Here is a 20,587-nt window from a genome sequence, read left to right on the forward strand (position 1 = left end):
TCAGTATCCTATTATAAAAGCAGCCCCTCTGGTAATGATTCAACAATGATTTAGCTTTTCTTCCTGGATTTCAGGTGTTAAGGGATTAGTTTTTCTTGAATACCCATTACATTTCATGCATGAGTAAAAACATGCATGTCATTTATGTTTTATAGTAAAAGACTAATGTAGAATTCTAAAATCCTATCAGTTTAAAAACATTCCATGACACAGTTCTGTATTTGTCATGATAAAAAACAATTGGTTATCTTTGTGTGGTAAAAAGAAAAAAATGTTATTGAGATAAAGGCCTAGAATAATTAGCTCCTAACTGACTAAGTCATTTTTAAAACTGGATTTTGGTTCCTAAGTCATTTGGGCCCTTTTGAAAATTTTACTCCAGATCTCCTGTGTTAACTCCTCTGACTTCAGTGGAGTTTATTCTGGATTTATACTGCCATAAGTGAGCAGATAATTAGGTTTAAAATACACACAAAGAAGTGTACAACATAATTTAAGATGATGAGACCATTTCAATAAGCAAAACCCAAGAATTAATTTAGAAATAATGCTTTCTTGTGGATCTGAAAGGCATTCCCAAGCAATGAAGGGCATAATTTTCCTTCCTTCTCTGCTCCTTTCCCACCCCCAATATTTAATTATGATTACGGAGACCTTTTCCAGATATAATATATTCACATATTTCTAATACATGTGCTGCTAGAGATATGCATGCCCATTTTATAAATCTTTCCTAAAAGCTTCAAAGTCAAGGGCTTTAATTTTACCTTTTAATCTCAGGTGTAGTTTTCTTATCTTTATATACAGTATAAAATGAATCCTATAGTTTAACGTTTAGTGTAGACGATATTTTTCCTGAACTCATTATCTATGTCCTCTACTGATGGAATTTTGTTGATATGATCTTTTTAGGCAGGCAGAAAAATAGTCTTATGTCTGTTTATTTTTTTTTGTCATTCTTTGGAGATGTATATTTTTCAATAGGCTTTGGTTATTTACTCTTATTTTTAAATAAAACACTGTTCCAGAGAGAAGCAGCCTGCTAGTAAAGCTTACATGTATATCTGCTTCAGTACGTCCCTATGTGTTGCCAGAATAGGCTAGGAAAGTGCTAAATTAGAATGAAAATTGCAAGAGTATTTTTCCACTATGGTTTGTCATCCAAAAATGGGTTTGTAACACAGTGTACAGCCTTGTATCCCAGCTGTGTGGAGCATTGATTGCTTCTGCCTGAAGCAGGGAAGCTGTCAAGTTGCTCTGTGAGTTGAGTCATCTATTGACAAAGAGCTACCAGCCAGCAGATAATGCTGTGCAGCTCTGCTGTCTGTGCTCCCACGATGCACTGCTTATAGCAGCTGTCAAAGGTACTGAAGGGTCCACAGAAAAGGACTTTACATCTGCTAAGAAGAGAAAAACTTTTATCAAAGCTGGCCAAGGGAAACACTAGACATCAGTACAACATGAATGCATACCTTACTAAGCAACACAGCTGCTGCAGGGGGTCTGATGGGATGGATGCTGGCAGAAGTTTGCCTTCATTGATGAGGGATGCCCACTGCGCCTGTGGTTGGCAACAGAACCCCCAGGGGCTCTATTATAATTCTCAGACTGTGCCCTCTTCAGAACCTGTGGGTCTGACTCAAAACAGGAGTAAATGTATTACTTTGTGGGACAGTGTGCGGAAGAGCCCCCATAAAACTCTGGCTAAGACAAAGGGGACTACAGGGGAGTGGTTGTCAGAGTGCACCTGTCCCCATGGCTGGTGCAACCCAGTACAGGTGAGCTTATTCTTGTAAATCTAAATAGTCAGATAACTGTCAAACAACAAAAACTAGGATTTGCTATTGTTGGCAACTTTTTACGCTGGGTCTTGATTATTGTTTAATGATGCCTTCTGGAAGATTTTATGCAAGGACAGTATGTCAGTTTTTAATGTCTGTAATTTGAGTCCTGATTCTGTGTGGTCTTTGGATGCTCTGGGAAGAGTTTCCTTGTCATAATCCATTGTCTTTATAAATACGACTTCTCTGGACTTCCTATTACATTGTGGTTATGTTTAGAAGTATGATCTGTTTTAGCCATCCCGTGGCTTCACAAGTATTGTATTGTGCATGCGCCTTTAGAGAGTTTGGTTTCATTTGCTTTTTCAAGTTAAATAATCATGGTTTTTTTAGTATGGAAAAATATTTGAATGTTTAAAAATAAATATGGAAGATATGACTGATTTTCCTCCCTTCCCCCTGCCTGCATGATCTATTTGAAATCTTTTAAGTACGTATGAAGTAACTGACTTTAGCCTTCATTTTTGTACTGATTTAATATTTCAAATGGCAAAGTAGTTTAATTTGAAGTTTAAAATGTACTATTATCCAGAATTTGTACAGTTATTTGAGTGTAATCATTCTTTCTTATAATTGCTTCCAAGAAAACCAAGCACTGTAAAATGAAATTCAGTGAAACTCATATGGTTGTTAATATTAAAAAGCATTAATGCTTTGTCCATTGATGCATGCATTTTCATGTCTGCACCAGACATTTTAATCTCATTCAAAAGCCTTGTATTACACAAACACTAATTTTCTAATATAGTGGATTTTTTTATTTCACTCAAAAGGAAAACCAAGGTGTAACATTAAACTAAAAAGCTCTAGTAGTTATTGGGTAAAGCTTACAGTATAGTGTAACTGTCTTTAAATCACAACAAATGAAGACATGCTCTGCTTGGAGAATAAATCAATTCTCTGATGGAAATGGTTTTAATATGTTTTTCACAGAACAGGAAACCAATAAGGCACTGGGTCTTCTGGCAGTGAGGCTACATTTTATCTTGCCTCGTGATCCAGAAAAGTGATGCATTGTTTGCTGAAAATGATTGTTATATATGTAAACAAGCCATATTTAGCTTTAAACTAATTTTATATTGAAGGACTAAGATTTTTTATTTTGGTTTTTTTTAAGTGACCAAAATACACACGATTACAAAAATATATTGTAAATTCTTCTCATGAACCTTATGTACTAAATTTGTATGAATGTTACATACAAAATAAGTCAACATGAAAAAATTAAAAAGTAACATCACTAGAAATTAGTTAGTACCCTTATTTTGCAGAAAAATATTTATAATTTAAATATATATTGTTTCAGTGAGGAACAAACTGTATTTCTTAATGTGTTTTTTTCAAAAATGGAAAAAAGTTGCAAGAAAAAACTAGCTCATGCTATCAACCAGGTTTGTTGGCTATGTAAGATATAGAATATGCAAAGGGGACAACAATGCTGTGTGTTCCCAATGTAATTTTTAAAGGATACAGTACAGATCACACTTAAAAGATCACTCCAATATATGTACTGTACTTGTATACAGTTGCATGCATTCACAATACAATATTAAACTTGCATATTTTCAACACCATTATATGAAGATAGTATAACATAACACATTTCAAGCTTTGCACAAATAGTCTTTTTAATTCTGAACTGTATATTGTAAACATCATCTAGCACACGTTCTTACTGTCTGAATGCACCTTTTTGCATTGTTGTGTTTAGCAACGTGTCCTCGCTAATATTTATCTGCAGTCATCTTAATGCTTTTTAGCAATAAATTCTAGGGCAAAGTAATGATCTGTGCCTACACGCAATGGACGCAGATTGATATGGTTACTTTCTGCTAGGATTTTATTAAGGCTTTATGTTCTTTTGTATCACACCATTTCAGGACAATCAGTTTCCTGTGACCATCTCACCCTTTCTCATTCAGATAATAATCTCTTTACTTTTGTTTCCTCTGTGTAAAGTGAGCACTGTGGAGACTGTAAGAGGAGGAAAAGGATATATTAACACTGTGAGGGTATGTCTACATAGCAATTAGACACTGGAACTTGAGCTCTTGGGTCCTCCCACCTCGCAGGGTCTAGCGCCCGAGCTCCAGTCTGAGACTGGATGTCTACATAGCAATGATACAGCCCCACAGCCTGAGACCCCGGGCCAGCTGCAGGTTTTTCTTTGCTGTGTAGACATATCCTGGGAAGGCTTGCTTTCTTACCCATGTTGAGCTGGTAATATTGTTTGTAACTGGTTCAAATAGCTGGTAGGTTGGGGTATCATCCCTGACATGGTTTCCTTCTGAAGATTAGCTGCATTACATATGAATAAGAGATGTAATGTACAGCAATTTAATAGCTAGTCAGAGAAACTGCTATTGGTCCCTCATGGCTAGGGTGACCAGATGTCCCTATTTTATAGGGTCAGTCCTGATATTCGGGGCTTTGTCTTATATAAGCGCCTATTACCCCCCCACCCCGTCCCAGTTTTTCACACTTGCTACCTGGTGACCCTAGTCATGGATACCTTTTAAATTGCCACTAGTTTCAGGGTACAGGTTAAAAACTGTAGGTGTCTTTGAGGGACTCACTTACCACACTGTCCTTTGATTTGGAAAACAATTTCATTCCGTCTCTTTATAAAGAAGGCTTAGTCCCTTTTTGTTTAGCAGCAGTAAAGTCATGTTTTCAGTGATGATGATACTCCACAAATAAAATACAATGAGAAACACGAGGAGCATAATTAGAATTAGCCCTTCTTCAGTTAGTGGAGGACGCACACCACAAACAAGAGGAGGGTAGTGTGAACATCTAGCATAGGTGGATTTAGGTTTGTAGTGTAGACTAGGAGGTTGACCGATGACTTCAGATGGAATTGAAAGCACTTAGCACCTCACAGATTCCTCAGCGTTACAATAACCAAAGTAATGTCAGGGTCCTTGGTTCTTTAAAGATACATTAGACAGCTTTTAGAATTTGTCAAAGATTCAAAAGGTACCTGAAATGATAAACGAGCAGTAAAATTTATAGAGATTTATCTTATCTTTTCCAGTATCTTCTCTAGTGTAGACAAGTGCAATGAGAGGCCATTCACTGCAATTTTTGTGCTAATCTCAGCAGTTTTGTGTTACTATATTTTGTGTAAGCATTTTCTCTTTAGTTATGCTTTGAGTTTTGAGCTGAAAGAACTCACTAATCTCAAACAGAGACTCATTTGAAATGACCAAAGTTCACTTCATTTTAGAAATCATGTGAAACTGAAATTATTCAGGAGCTAATGCTGGACCCAGGTTTCAACAACCGCTAGTGTTACTAAGCCAGAGGTTTTTCCCCAAGAGCTACTGGGTCTTCTAGTGAAAAGGAGTGCTTTGTTATCGATTTAAATCAGAAGCTAGGAAATGCAGAAAATTTATAAGGGAAGCAAAGGGACACAAGGAGAAATCAGCAGAGTTTAGGTCAATAAGAAAGACTTTTTAAAAGTATATTAGGAACAAAAAAAACCTTAACAATGGTGTTGGTCCATTATTAGATGGGAATGTAGAATTATCATAATAGTGCAGAAAAGGCATGTGTTCAATAAGTATTTTCTCTCTGTATTTGGGAAACAAAATAGATTATGTAGTCGTATCATATGATAACACACTTTCCATTCCACTACTACCTCAGGGTGATGTTAAAAAGCAGCTACTAAAGTTAGCCATTTTTAAATTGGCAGGTCCAGGTAACTTGCGTCCAAGAATTGCATCCTGTCTGAGGAGCTCGCTAGACAGTTAATGGTGATTTTCAATACATTTTGGAGGACCAGGAAAGTTCCAGAAGAGTGGAAGAAATCTAATGTTGTGCCAATATTTAAAATGGGTTAAAGGTATGATCTGAGTAATTACAGGCCTATCAGTCCGACATCGATAAATGGCAAGATAATGAAGTAACTGATAAAGGACAAAATTAATTTTTTTTAATTAAAGGTTAATATAATTAATACCAATCAGCATGGGTTTATGGAAAATAGACTTGTAAAATTAACTTAATATCTTTTTTGGAAGCAATTACAAGTTTGGTTGATAAAACCAGTAATATTGATGTAATATTATACTTCTGTAAGGCATTTGATTTGGTACTGCACAACATTTTGATTAAAAAAACTAGAATGATATAAAATTAACATAGTGGACATCAAATGGATTAAAAACTAGTTGCTAGGGCTCGAAATGTAATTGTAAATGGGAATTATCATCGAACTGGTGTGTTTCTGGTGTGGTCCCACAGGGATTTGTTCTGGGCACTAGGCTATTTAACATTTTTATTTATGATCTAAAAGAAGACAAAAGTCATCACTCAAAGCTTGCAAATGACCCAAAAATGGGAAGCGTAGGAAAGACAGAATAGGAAAGAAAGAATAATGAAGACAGTTCACTGATACAGAACATCGTGATAAGCTTGCTGCAGGTGAACAGTATACATTGTAATATGGTTAAATGTAAGCATATACATATAAAATGAAAGAATGTAGGCAAAATTTACAGGATGTGGAACTCTGTCCTGGGAAGCAGTGACTCTGAAAAAGATTTGCAGAGTTGTGGTGGATAATCAGCTAAACACACGGTCCCAATGTAATGCTGTTTTCAAAAGGGCTAATACAATCCTTGAATGCATAAACAAGGGAATCCCAAGTAGGAGTAGAGCGGTTATTTTGCCTCTATATTTGGCATTGGTGCAATTGTCACTGGAATACTGTGTCCAATACTGATGCCCATAACTAGAGAAGGATGTTGGTAACTTGGAAAGAGTTCAAAGAAGAGCCATGAGAATGATTAAAGGATTAGAATATGTGCCTTATAGTGATACACTGAAGGAGCTCAATTTATTTAGCTTGTCAAAGAGCAAGTTAAGAGGTGAGTTGATTGCCGTCCATAAGTGCCTACATGGGGACCAAATATTTAAGAGTGGGCTCTTCAGTCTAGCAGAGAAAGGTTCAGGGACATGTGCAGGGATTAAAATATGACTTCTTTTGGAGGGGCACTTTAAACACTGGAACCCCCCCACCCAGAGTCCCCAGGCCCTGCTGCCTCCCCAGGCTCCCCACCCATCCTCCCCAGAGTCCCTAGGCCCTGCTGCCTCCCCACCTCATTGTCCTGAGGTCTCTTCTGCACACCCCAGGCAAGCTCCAAACACTTACTGGGTGCAGTAGGTGAGGAAGGGACCAGACTCAGCCAGCTTCCCTTCACCCCCTCTGGCAGAGCTGTGCTGCCAGCCTGGCTTCCTTGCTCTGGACATCATCTAGTGGGGCTCAATGGGAGTGCTAGAAGCAGTGCTTTCCCAGGTGTTTTTTCAGCTGCGCTCAGCGTGGCTCCCACACTAGCAGAAAGCCAGGAGGACAGGCTTGGGGGAGGGAATCTCTAGGGTGGGAGTCCAGGGCAGAAGCTGGGGGCAGTGGTGGAGATGATTATTGGGAGGGCCCATACCCCTGCTTGCTCCCTCCCCCCACCCTGGCCTGGTGCACACCCCTGGAAAGGTGTAACATGATCCAATGGTTGAAGCTAAACAAATTCAGACTGGAAAATAAGGTGTACATTATTAACAGAAAGGGTAGTTAATCGCTGGAACAATTTACCAGAGGTTGCTGTGGATTCTCCATCACTGGCATTTTTAAAATCAAGAATGGGTGTTTTTCTACAACCTATACTTCTAGGAATTATTTTGGGGAAGCTCTCTGGCCTGTTATACAGGACGTCAGACTAGAAGATTTCAGTGGTTCCTTCTGGCCTTGGAGTCTATGAATCCATGAATTTTTACATTGAAAGCCTATATTGCTCCCTTGAGGGATGAGGATTCCCGCATGAAACTGGCCCTAGTGCTATCAAATATCTCCAGCCATTGAAGGTGTGCAATGCCATTTTACTTAGTAAAGGGAAATCATTTCACTCTAATGTACTAAATTTTTTGACTGTATTAATAAAATAGTGGATAAAGAACAACCAATTGACATAATTTATTTTGACTTCCTAAAAAAAGCCTTTGAGAAAGTCCCTCCATGAGAAGCTATTATGAAAACTAAATAGTCATGGGGTGAAAGGGAAAAATCTAACAAGGACCAGAATCTGGCTAAGAGGGAGAAAGCAAAGAATAAGAATAAATGGTCAGTTTTCAACACAGCAAAAAAGTTAAGTGGGGTGTCTCAGTGCTCCATACTTGGACCAATATCCCTACGAGCAAGTTATTCCATCTGGTAATGGTCCCTGTCAGAGCCAGGATACTGAACTAGATGGATCCCTGTGTGATGATTATGTTTCAAAATGCTGTTACTGTAAATTTACCATCATTTACCCACGGAGCCTTCTGGTGTCAGCAGTATAGACTGTAGGTTATGATTTCCCGCTGAGCAAAAAGATGTGAGAGGAGCCAATATCTCCTTTTGCAAAGTGATTAATGTTGTCCTGTAATTCATAGGGGTTTTTTGTTGTTGTTAAGGCTAGAAGGAGAGACCATTACCATCATCCAGCCTGACCTCCTGTGTAAAATGGGCCACAGAATCACCCAGTGATTCCTAACTGAAGCATTGATCACCAGAAGAGAATGTTCTCTTCTGGATGAACAAATAAAGAACCAGAAAAAAGAAGATGATAAATCTGCTTGTGTCCCTACAGCCTTCTGTGAAAATTTGGCACACTGACTCACATATGGCACTCACGATGCTTGATAGTTGCCATAGAAAATGAAATTTTACATAGTCCTTCAGCGAAGCAATGAAAAGTTTTGAGTTAATATTACTGAGTTCTGTTACGTGAAATTGGAAAGAGTTTAGGGGCAATCACTGCATGGTGGTTACTTTAAGAAGTCAGAATTTGGCGTCTGTAACCACCTTAGCATTGTATCTAATACCAAAGTTTCCCCTCATAGGTAGTGAAATTAGGAACAGCTTGGTATGCCTTAGTAAATGCTGACTTTTCAAAATAATGACTATTTCTGTGTATGAATTTTGAAAAGAGAACACTGCTTTGTGAAGAGACACTGAGGATGGGGAAGCTGGACATACTGAGCTACGTTGACTCTCATTTCCAGAGTTCCAGTAGTTGTCTCTGTATCTCTCTATAAAGCATGCAATAAATAAATGTATTGACCCAGAAACCCGAGATCTGTCAATGAGTTCAGATTTCCCATTATGTCTCCACAGGGCATGCAACAAAACCTTTGCTTAGAACAATGTTTTCACATTATTTTTTATTACAGTGGCATTGGGAGTCTATGAATGGTGCATGCTCCTTTTCTTTTTTGTGTAACATTCTATTTCCTTCTATTACTGGGTATCTAGTCTCCTTTTACTGCTAAAACCTTTGACATATAACTACAGAAGGCAGCAAAGACAGCTGAGAAACAGGCATTACAAGCATGATTACACAGCTCATGAAAGCATTTATGCATGAGATACCCTACACATACTCATATACAAAAAATAGAGAGCCATGAAATATACTGCACTCCCATGGCACTTGTGATTCATTCGTTGATAATCTACACAAATTTTGGCTCTTGAGTTTTCAGTCGTTGTGTTACCACCGTGTGTGTACTTGATTACATGGAAACTAGGCTTTTTAAGGTGCAGGCACCTTGTAGAAATGCAGCACGCTTCTTCAGTCTAATTGAAGCAAATATGTGAAGGATAACACAGGGCTTTTTATTAGCTGTATGTTTAACAGTGTTTATGGTTGATAGAACTTCTCTCAGGTGCATTGGAATGGCCCGGAGAACTGCTTAAGAAGCCAGAGCTATTATCCAAAGCATGTTTCATGTGGTTTGGAACTGGCCAGTTCAGTCAGTTTGGGGTCTGGGCCTTTCTCTGTCGGGCTGTGTGTGATTTTTCAGCTCATGTAGAATGCTGTTGGTATTAAGTGTGAGAATTTTAGACTTCAGAGAGCTACGAGGGAGTTCCTGCCTGCAGCAGTAGTAATCTTTCATCAGAGTACTGCACTTCCAAATTTAACTCTGCGTTTCCTGACATGTTGGTGCTAAGGTTTCTCATGTTACCTTGTATTAGTGCTAGGTGGGCTTCTTGAGTGCAGGCAGAGGAAACAGTGTTACAAGAAACAGTGTATGCAGTGTCTGCTTGTTAAGAGTACATCTGTTTTGAATTACCCTGTAGGCTTGAGTGTTACAACACAGTTTTAAAATCAAATAATAGTTTATTCACCCTACTTATGTAATTGATTATTCTAAGTCAGCAGTTCTCAACCAGAGGTAGGTGTACCCCTGGAGATATGCAGAGATCTTCCAGGGGGTACATCAACTCATCTAGATATTTGCCTGGGTTTGCAACAGGCCACATAAAAATAACTAGCAAATCAGTACAAACTAAAATTTCATACAGACAATGACTTGTTTATACTGCTCTATATACTATACACTGAAATGTAAGTACAATATTTATATTCCAATCAATTTATTTTATAATTATATGGTAAAAATTAGAAAGTACGCAATTGTTCAGTAAGAGTGTGCTGTGACACTTTTGTATTTTTAAGTTTTATTTTGTAAGCAAGTAATTTTTTAAGTGAGGTGAAACTTGGGAGTACACAAGACAAATCAGGCTCCTGAAAGGGGTACAGTAGTCTGGAAAGTTTGAGAGCCACTGTTCTAAATTATAAAGGATTGTAACAGGAATTGGCCCAACAGCGATCTACCTCTGAAAACTTGCAACACTTCTACAATTAGAAATAGAGGGAACAAGAAGATTACCCCTTTATCCTGAGTATTTTATACTGGTTAAATGAAGAGTTGTGAGCATTTAAACAACTGCAAATACCCCTATTAGTAAATTCTTATTTAAATATGGACTTGTTTTTCTTTAGTGGGAAAGCCAGGACAGTAGTATAAAAATATATCCTTGCTAAGTTACTTTTTTTTTTGAGAAGTGTGGTGCTTTTCTGTTTAAATTTAATATTATCTTTGCATGAAATGTTTCTATAAGAGGAACAATTTATTTCAGTAGCAGAAATTAGTCATATTATGGGTCAAAACTTAACGGATCTTCAATCTAGTGATTTTTTCATTATCTATTTGAAGTTATGAAGTAAAAGTGCAGTACCAAAGATTTTCAGCTGCTGATAATATCACACAGCAGCTGTGCTGCATTCAGATGAGAAAAGTTGAATCAACTATATTTAAAGTGTTTTTTTTTTTTTAATTGAGAGTTGATTAGCATTTTTCCCCTCTCAAACCTGCTATGGTACTTTTAGCAACCATCCTCACAAAACCCTCATCTAGCTGTAAGTCTAGCCATCTATCTATCTTGTTTCTTATACGAAGCCCATCATCCTGGTATCCGAGCACCTTAAATATTTCAATGAACTCAAGAATATATGTATATCTATCCTCCCCTCCTGGAGGGGCTATTTCTTAAATATGTGATATTGGTAGGGTTCTCAAGGGGGAGGGCTTAGCTGAAGAAATGGGTTTCATTATTTGTTTTTTATATCACAAGGTGACCATAACAGTGTTTGTGACAGGGACTCCATCAATGTAAAACGGGATTCTATCCCACCTAAGTTACCTCTGTGGTCTGAGAAGCAGCCCATCTTTCACCACCCTATAGACTACATAGACGCTATAAACTCCAGGGGACTTCCTTCCATCTGGTCTGCCTAACAAGGCTACACCAGCAAGGCCTTGCCTACTGGGTCCTCAGAATACTTTGGGACTGGTTTTAAGGCTGCAACCTAATTACCGTTACTCTCCCTCTTGAAGGACATCACAGCAGCTTGTGAGACCCTAGGGCTAAGCCTGAACACTGGAAGCTATGGTGAAGGAGCTACCAAATTGCCTCGCCCTCTCATCACGGTACATCCTCTCCAGTTGCTCCTCTTACCCCTGTCAGGTCAGTCTGTGAGAAGGAGAACCACCACTTGGTTACTAGGTAGAATCCCAATAATTAACATACCCCTAACTGGGTAGTAACTTTATCTTCAACTTGACTGTTAAAAAGGGTGCACACACAAAACACCACGTCAGATGAAACACTTTATCTTTCTCTAGAAAAGTCTAAAACTGGGAGGAAACCTGTTAACAGGTTTCAAATTATATTAAACCGTTGAAAGGTTTTAAAATATATTGAAGCGATCCTTACACCACTTCCTACACCTGAACAGAAAGACGTACTAAGCTATTTACTCTGTATGTACACAAACAAAGACTACTTTAAACCGTAAGAGTCTCTTCTGTGCAGTGGTGAAGCTTGGCTCTTTCGTTTGATTGTTCCAGCAGGGGGTTGTGGTGAGGATAATGCCACCGCCCATCAGGTTATGGTGTTACTCAGACTTCCACACAAATTATCACAGCAGCGCTGCACCCCTCAGACTTCCTGAAGTCGAGGGTCAAAGAAAAAAAAAACCCATCCTCATCTGAGCACCAGACGCCCCTGCCTGCAGCAAGGTGAAGCTGCCATGGTCCGGGCTGCGCCTGGCTCTCACAGGTCTTTGCCTCAGGACTGGATCGGACAAGCCTCCACAGAACTGGCCACCTTCCCTTTGGCTCGGGGGCTTCTGAGAGCTCCCCGGGCTGGTGCTCATTGTAGCTCCCTGCATGGCAGGTCTCAAGGCAGTATGGGAGTGGGTTACTGAGCTCCCACAGCTCGGCCCCCTCCCTGTCCCGTCCCATTCACTCTTCTTAGTTGGGGTCTCTGACTTTCTCTCGTTCCCTTACAGCGTCTCTGATTCCCCAGGTACCCCCCACAGTCTTTGGGGGGGGCGGCCATTTGCTCCTCTACTCAGGGCCCTGCCTGGCTGGGTCTGACACCACTTCACAGCAGGTTCTCACTCTCTGAACTGACCATTTCCCCATGCCCCAGCTCCCTCACACACACAGGTCGTGGTATCTTCAAGAAGCCCCCTCCAGCTTCTCACACTGTCGTTCACCTCCTGGCTCCCAGCCACAGCTCTTCACCCTGCCTGAGGCTGTTCTCGTGGGCTCTCTTCCCTGGGACCACAGCTGGAGCTCCTTGATTGGCCCAGCTGCCTGGTCAATCAGACTGACTTGGAGTTCTGGCCGCTTCCCACTGGCCCTGATCTGGCACTCTCTGGCCAGAGGGCCTGTCAGTTGCAGGATCCCAACTCCTCCTCAGCCCCTTCCCTCCCTCCTGGCATGGGGCAATGCGAACCAAACAGACTCTCCCAGAGTTTTAGTAAGGGGCCAACTGTCCCCCCTATAGGACGAAAGACATCATTCTTTTTAAATTTGCTAGGGTAAGGATTTTATTTTTAAAAATGTTCTAAAAATATGTAGCATAACCAAGTGGTTATAAACAACTTGATTTTTTTTTTTAAAGGCTAATTATTCAGGTATGTCACTATCAATAGAAACCATGGCTCCACCATGCTGGTGCCTCAGAAGGAGTCTGATAAGTTCCTCGGTACTAGTTCCTACACACAAAGAAGAGAGCTTACAAACATGGGAAGTACAGACAAACTATATAGTTGGAGTATGTGTAAAATTTATGGGTAAAATTCTGGTTCCACTGAAGTCAATATCAGTTTTGTCTTTGACTTCCATGTGGCGTGAGTGCATGTGCAAAAGAAAGAAAGAAACTTCTGTGTTGGAGATATTCACTGTATTTTATACTGCATTATTGTCAACCTTACCTGCCCCGTGTCCACTCATTCATTTTTTCAGAGACTGCTTCTCACATTCCAAATCCCTGAGTAGCATGATGAAGCTAAGATTTCTGCTGATGAGAGCCTTGCTGGTAAATGAATGACAGGCCATCCTGATCAAAAGTGGATGTCTGTTTTTTGGATGCCTAACTTCATACATCATACATCTGATTTTCAGAGAGTACTTAGCACTTACCCAAATCAGGCACCCCAAAACTGAGGCACACATAATCACTGGACATTTTTGAAAATTGTGGTCTTTAAAAGAAATAAACCCCACATAACAAAAAACTAAGCACAAAGAGGCTACTACAGTTACTGGTTACAATTTGTTTTTCTCCCTTATTTGGATGAATCCTTTGGAATAAAAAAAAGGAGATAGTCTTTGCAAATAAGGGTGTGTGGAAAAATTCCAATTAAATTGTTAAATTTTGTCAAAAAATTATAATTTTTTTCCCTGTAAAATATTATATGTACAGATTGTGATGGACCAATTCAGTGTTGTGTTTCTGACTGCTGAAAGTTCTGTTGTCTATGGTTTCTCATTGCTTTCCCAACTATCAACACAGTAAAACTGACACAAATCTGTTTAGTTTTCCTGCTGTTACATAAAACCCTCTTGGCTTACAGGAGTATAACAGGAGTTATACAAGGGGTGAATTTAGTCCCCTATAATATACTAATGCAGTCTTTGAAACAGAAACTTTGCCCTTAAAATAATCTCGGCCAAAACTGGGGTCACTAAGTAAACAAGCCTCTATGCAGGATGCTAGCTGTTGTGCTTTTCATCATCAGTTGCTGACTATTAACCAAACTTTGAATGCCAATAAGTAAAGCATTACATTAATCATATTGAGAAACAGAAAGGCATGAATCAGCTCTTCCCAGCAGAGGAGGAAAGTGCTGAATCATGGAAATGTTTCTGCTGAATGATCAAACACCCAGCATTTGAAAAACAAACAATAAAACCCAGCCTTCTTTCCAACACATCACAACATGAGTTCTTGTGTTTTCTAATAGAAAGTCTTTCTAAGGGAGAATATTGCTTTTGGGGTTGTAAAAGAGCAAGTCCTCTCTCTCTCTCTCTCTATTTTTGAAGCATCCCATTGCTTTTCAGCATTTTGTCCTGTAGCTCTTTTTATATCACATATTTTAGAATGTATGCCAAATCTTAGAAGCATTGCTGTGTCTGCCTTTATGTTCTTCAGCTCGCTTCCAGACAGCAGTCTTTTTTCTTGTAGTTCTCTTGCTGGGATCTGTCCTAAGGTGCTAGCATCTTTAATGTACATTCTGCTAGTTTCAGTTTCATCACATTGCCTCATGCACTGAGGATTCAGCAAATCTGACAAAACAGTGGGATGGGAAGGGACACAGGACTGCCAGGTTAGACGCGTGGTTTTTTGGGTACATTGTCAAAAGTGAAAACAAAGAATGATTGTTACCCGTTAAAATATTAATCTCTGTTTGACAACTGTGGAAGAAAAGACATCAAACAAAAAGTAAATAAAAAAAATCCTGCTCGGGATTTTCCCAATATTTATGACTGAATATGGAAGTTCCAATTATTTTGTTTCTGTTTTTGGAAGCTTATATACAAATGTATATAGAATGTCTGCTCCTCTGTTAAACTCTGCTTGCCTTATTGTTATCTCATCCTCCTAACCCAGCCTGGCCCCATTTGTCTGTGTCATCCAACTATTTCATCCTGTCTGACATTTTGTGAGCTCTCTTGGGCTGGGACTGTTTTCTTTGTTGTTAATTGTCTATACAGCCACTTATCACAATGGCAACCTGATTCTTGACTGGAGTTCATAGTAGTTAATGAAATACAATTCATTAATAAACATAAAGCTAAACACATTATGAGGAGAAGGAGATGGCAGCAGAAGCTTCCTTAGAACTTTTAGCGCAGTGGTTAGAGCACTCACCTGTGATGTGGGAGACCCAGGTTTAATTCCTCCCTCTCCCTGAAGGTGTGGAAAGGATTTGAGCATGTGTCTCTGTCTCTTTCTCTCTCTGGCCCAGTGACTATTCAAGTACTTTAGTGACTTCGTAGGTCACATGTGCAGTCAGTGGCAGGCTTCTAGAATTCTGGATTCCTAGGCCTGAGTTTAATCAGGTAGGCAACACTGGCTACTGATTGTTGAACCACTCTGATTTTCAGCTATATTTTGTACTCCTCTTTGATCATTCAGCCAAATGAATGTGTTTCCAGAGGCTGTACTCGCCTCAGAACCTCCATGGTCCCTTGCTATTGGTGATCTCTCTAGAGGAGCTGCGTCAAACGTATCTTCAGGATTCCTAGTTGTCCTCCCCTGGGCATTATGGGCCTGATCCTGCAAACAACTGTGCAAAGTGTAGTAATCCCTTTGAAATCAGTGGGATTCATCATGGTACTGTAGTGGCACTGTGCTTGTTAGTTAACTTCTGCAGAGTGTGCTTATTTGCATTGGTTGGCTTCACTAGATCTGAGAGAAATTATGCACCTACTTTCAGTTTATGGATGAGCTGTACTGCTAGGATAATGACTCTACTGAAAGATCAAGCCTTAACACTGACACAAGATGGCCATTTTAGCATCAATTAATGGAAAAAAGAGAAGAAAATGGAAACCTAAAAAGCTATGAGCAAAACAAGTGAGATGCTAGACAAAATAAATGGGTAGAAATGTTTGCAATTTTTCAATGGAATGTTTTTGTACTTTTTTTTGTGAAAAATGAGGGTTAACTAAATATAAATTTGATATTTCTTGAAAAAAATGAAAACCCAAAACAAATTTTCAATTGCCATATGCAATTTTTTTTTAAATTTGCAGAAATTTTTGATTAAAAAAAATCTCTTTCAGCAACATTTTTGTAGGGGTGAGAGGGAATAATAATTTCCCACCTAGCTCTGTAAACTGACCTACAGCACACCTTGAAAGTTTCTAGCTTTCATTTGTGTTCCAAAGGACTGCCTAAGGGAGCAATTCCATAGGGGGTTGGCAGCTGCATCTTGGAGGGCTGAAGCCAACACAATTATATTGCTTGTTCACTTTAATTTGGGACAATGTGGTCCATGAAGTTACGCAGAGATGACTGACTCTGTGGATGTGGGGAAAGCAGTAGAAGTGATATACCTTGACTTGAGCAAAGCTTTTGATACGGTCTCTCACAGTATTCTTATCAGCATGTTAAAGAAGTATTGGTTGGATGAATGGACTATAAGATGGATAGAAAGCTGGCTAGATCATCGGGCTCAACAGGTAGTGATCAATGGCTCAATGTCTAGTTGGCAGCCAGTAACAAGTGGAGTGCCCCAGGGGTATGCTAGGGCCAGTTTTGTTCAACATCTTCATTAATGATCTGGAGGATGGGGTGGATTGCACCCTCAGCAAGTTTGCAGATGACACTAAGATGGAGGGAGTGGCAGATACCCTGGATAGTAGGGATAGGATACAGAGTGACCTAGACAAATTAGAGGATTGGGCCAAAAGAAATCAGATGAGGTTCAACAAGGACAGGTGCAGAGTCCTCCACTTAGGACGGAAGAATCCCATGCACAGCTACGGACTGGGGACCGATGAGCTAGGCAGCAGTTCTGCAGAAAAGGACCTGGGTGTTACAGTGGAAAAGAAGCTGGATATGAGTCAACAGTGTGTCTTTATTGCCAAGAAGACTGTCTGCATATTGGACTGCATTAGTATAAGCATTGCCAGCAGATCTTTGAGTCCCCTGAAGGGGCCTGGATTTTTGTACTGTGTTTGTACTGTTAAGTCTTGCATGGCTTCTGTGCTCAATGTACTGAGCAACTATTTGCCATCTATGTATAACAGATATATTAAAGAGTAAATCTGTGTTCATCTTCCATCTGCTGAACCTGAGAGAAAGTAATGCAAGAAGCTTTGTAAGCAGCATTTTTCTTTGTATCAAATTGTCAAGTTGGTAATGTCCTTTATATTGTTTATTGATTTGTATTATACCAGTAGGGCTGCAAATGGAAAGTTCTCAAACCTGTGATGCCTGCTGCAGAACCTGTGCATTATAATGGAGATTTCAGTCTCTTTCTGATGCAGCAAATGCAGCCCAGCAACTCCGGTGCCTCTCCCTTCGAGGGAGGGCACTGGTGCTCAACCAGCTGGTCCTGTTTATGCTCTGGCATCGGCTCAACACCCTGGTCCCGACCCCGAGCTTCCTGGCCTACCTCCAGAAGATGGTTCTGGAGTTCTTTTGGTCAGGACTGTACTGGGTCTCTGCAGGGAGCCTGAGTCTCCCCCTGGAGGAGGGCGGGCAGGGCCTGTGCTGCTTCCGCAGCTAGGTCCACGCCTTCCGCCTCCAGGCCTTGCAGAGACTTCTTTATGGTGCAAGTAGTCCGGCGTGGAGCCACTTGGCACATGCCTTCCTCTGCCGCCTCCGAGGGCTCCGATACGACCGGCAGCTCTTTTATCTCCATCCGAGGAGTCTTCTGCGAGATCTCTCCGAGCTGCCAGTCTTCTACCAGGACCTCCACTGGACCTGGAGGCTGGTCTCAGCCTCCAGGTCCCCTTTGGTCCCCAAGGGGGAGGATCTCCTCACGGAGCCCCTGCTACACAACCCCCAACTCGGTGTGCAGGTGGCGGAGGTCCCCTCGGTGCGACGGAGGTTGGTCCTGGCCGGAATCACCAAGATCAGAGACCTCCTGGACTACGACCGGGGGGACTGGGTGGACCCCCAGACGCTGGCTCAGCACATGGGGCTATCCACCATTCGAACCTCCCGGCACGTATTCCAGGAGGTGAGGGCAGCCTTGCCCCCTGCTGCTCAGGCTTACCTCGAGCGGGTCCTGCGGGAGGGTGCTCCCCGCCCGCCCCTCAGCCCTGGCCCTCCGGCACTTTTCATCGGGCCCCAGCCCCGTGAGCCCACCCGGCTGCCCCCTCCCCATGCACTGAGCCGGCTGCAAGTCGTGCAGCCGGTCGCCTTTCAAACCGTGCCAAGGGCCCATCTTTACACGCTCATGCTCCATACCCTTCATTTCCTCGCCCTCACGTCCCGCCCTGATACCAAGTGGCGGGACCTGATGCCACCTGTGGAGGGCGAGGACCCCCGGTGGGCCAGTCTGTATTCCACCTTGACCCCGCGGCCCGCCGGGGACATCAGTTGGTGGCTCCTTCATGGAGCTGTGAGCACGGGTGTGTACCTGGCGCGGTTCACCCCCCGCCCCGACACCTGCCCCTTTTGTGGTGTGAGGGAGACCCAGGCGCACGCTTACCTGGAGTGCGCCAGGCTGCAGCCCCTCTTCCGCTCCTCCAGAACCTCCTACTGAGGTTCTGGCTACACTTTTCCCCACACCTGTTTATTTACGCGCACCCCATCCATGGCCCCACGAAGTTGCGGGACCTCCTTGTCAACCTCCATCTATAACACCAGGGAGAGGAGGTTGGCGGGGGGGCGGTTGCTCTGTGACTGTGGGGCCTACTTCCGTTCCCTTATACACTCCCACATCCGGGCAGAGTTCCTCTGGGCAGCATCCACCGGCTCCCTTGACACCTTCCGGGAGCAGTGGGTGCTGTCCAGGGCTCTCTGCTCGGTATCCCCTTCTGGATCCCTCCATTTGACTCTTTGACCGTCACACCCCTTCCTGTTTTTTCATTTCTTGTCTCCTGTATTCAGTTGCGTTCTGGGTCCGGTGGCTTCTCCCCTTAGGCTGGGGGAGGGGCCTTAGGCAGTAGGCGGGCCAGTTTACAAATAATAACTCCTTTAAACAGCCTTAGTGATATGGAGGAAAAATTGAAAAGGATTGGACCCCAGTTCAGCAAGGCACTTAAGCATGTGCCTAACTAAGCTTGTTAGTGTCCTTGTGCAGTTAATGGGACCTGATTTCCCTGAGAATCATCACATGCTTATAGATAGGCATGTTCTTAAGCACCTTGCTGTTTTGGGACTTTAGTGATTTGCTCTTCTTTGCTATTAGGTGAATGGATTAGAGGGTTTTTATTGCATGTAACTGTTCCTTTGGTTGTTGTATAAAATACATTTTCTTTTAAAGTGTAAGTATTCAACAACCTAAACAAATTAGAGATTGTTAATGCTTAGAAAATGGTTTTTAAAATCAAGCTGTTTTCAAAGTAGAGCATGTCAAAATGCATGTAATGCTACCTCCAACTTTGTTTCTACTTTCCTTTGTCTTGAAACTATAAAACCTATTAAAACTATCGTTTACGGGGGTGGAAATTACATTTGTGATGACATCTTGCACACAGGCTTCCATCCACTGTATCTTAAATTGAAACTAGTAGAGTTACAAACCCATGAAAAATATTTTTAATGGATGTAGCAACTGACCTTTTAGCTGTTGCCATGTTAATGGGAAATGTTAGAGTGAAATAGGTTTTGAACTGATCTGAACCTGTTGTAAGATTGTGTAGAGATTCTTTCTGGACTTTTTTATTTTCTTATATAATGCCTCAAGATTTGGAACTGCTTTCCAACCACTTGCTAATCTTCTCAGCTCTCTTTTGATGCAAGAGCTATTGCTGATGCTGGTTTGCAGATTGTTTGTCTACACCGACGGCGGCAAAGTCGCCGCCGTCAAATCGACTTCTCTGGATCGACTGAGCGGTCAGTGCAGACTTGCTCAATCGATCAGGAAGCAGTAAATCCACCCCCTCAAGTGGTGTAGCGCTGCATCGACGGGAAAGCGGTTCCCATCTGTGCAGTGCAGTGAAGATGGCGCGCAGAAGGGAAGCACGGCAGTCAACGGGAGTTAAGCAAGGTACTCTGCATAGCTCGACTGCCGCCGAATCACCCGGTAAGTGTAGACCAAGGCTGTGACACAATGCGTTTTAGCGAAGTCTTGATTGGAATGCAGGAATTCTTGACTCCCAGTAGTGTGCTGAAACCACTAACCCACACTTCCTCCCCATTTCAGTTTTAATAAAGACTTTTCATACTTTGGACAGTGTGATTTCCCATAATTGCTTTTAAAACATTAAAAAATGCATTATTACATTATTGATTTATTTTTGTAATTTGAAACTGCTCTATTAATTTCAATTTTCTATTTTAATATATTAGAGTGTTTTAAAAGCCCATTAGACTTGTTTGAAGAAACCTTATGGAAGTTAATATCCCCCAGAACTTTTTAAAATTACACTTGAGTGACATT

At 41.3% G+C, this 20,587-nt stretch overlaps 1 protein-coding gene across 3 annotated transcripts in view; it reads left to right on the forward strand.

Moving 5' to 3' along the window:
• The first annotated feature begins 1,460 nt into the window (after positions 1–1,460).
• LOC137166958 (disks large homolog 2-like) overlaps positions 1,461–20,587 on the forward strand; it is a 623,160-nt gene continuing 604,033 nt past the window's right edge. For all 3 annotated transcript variants that reach the window (XM_067568887.1, XM_067568895.1, XM_067568902.1), the window contains exon 1: positions 1,461–1,778. In XM_067568887.1, coding sequence (XP_067424988.1) covers positions 1,461–1,778 — 318 coding nt within the window. The remainder of the gene's footprint in view (positions 1,779–20,587) is intronic.

This window comes from Emydura macquarii, unplaced genomic scaffold (assembly GCF_026122565.2).
Source record: "Emydura macquarii macquarii isolate MOO-44397 ecotype Brisbane River unplaced genomic scaffold, CSIRO-AGI_Emac_v2 contig_318, whole genome shotgun sequence".
NCBI classification, from domain to species: Eukaryota; Metazoa; Chordata; order Testudines; family Chelidae; genus Emydura; species Emydura macquarii.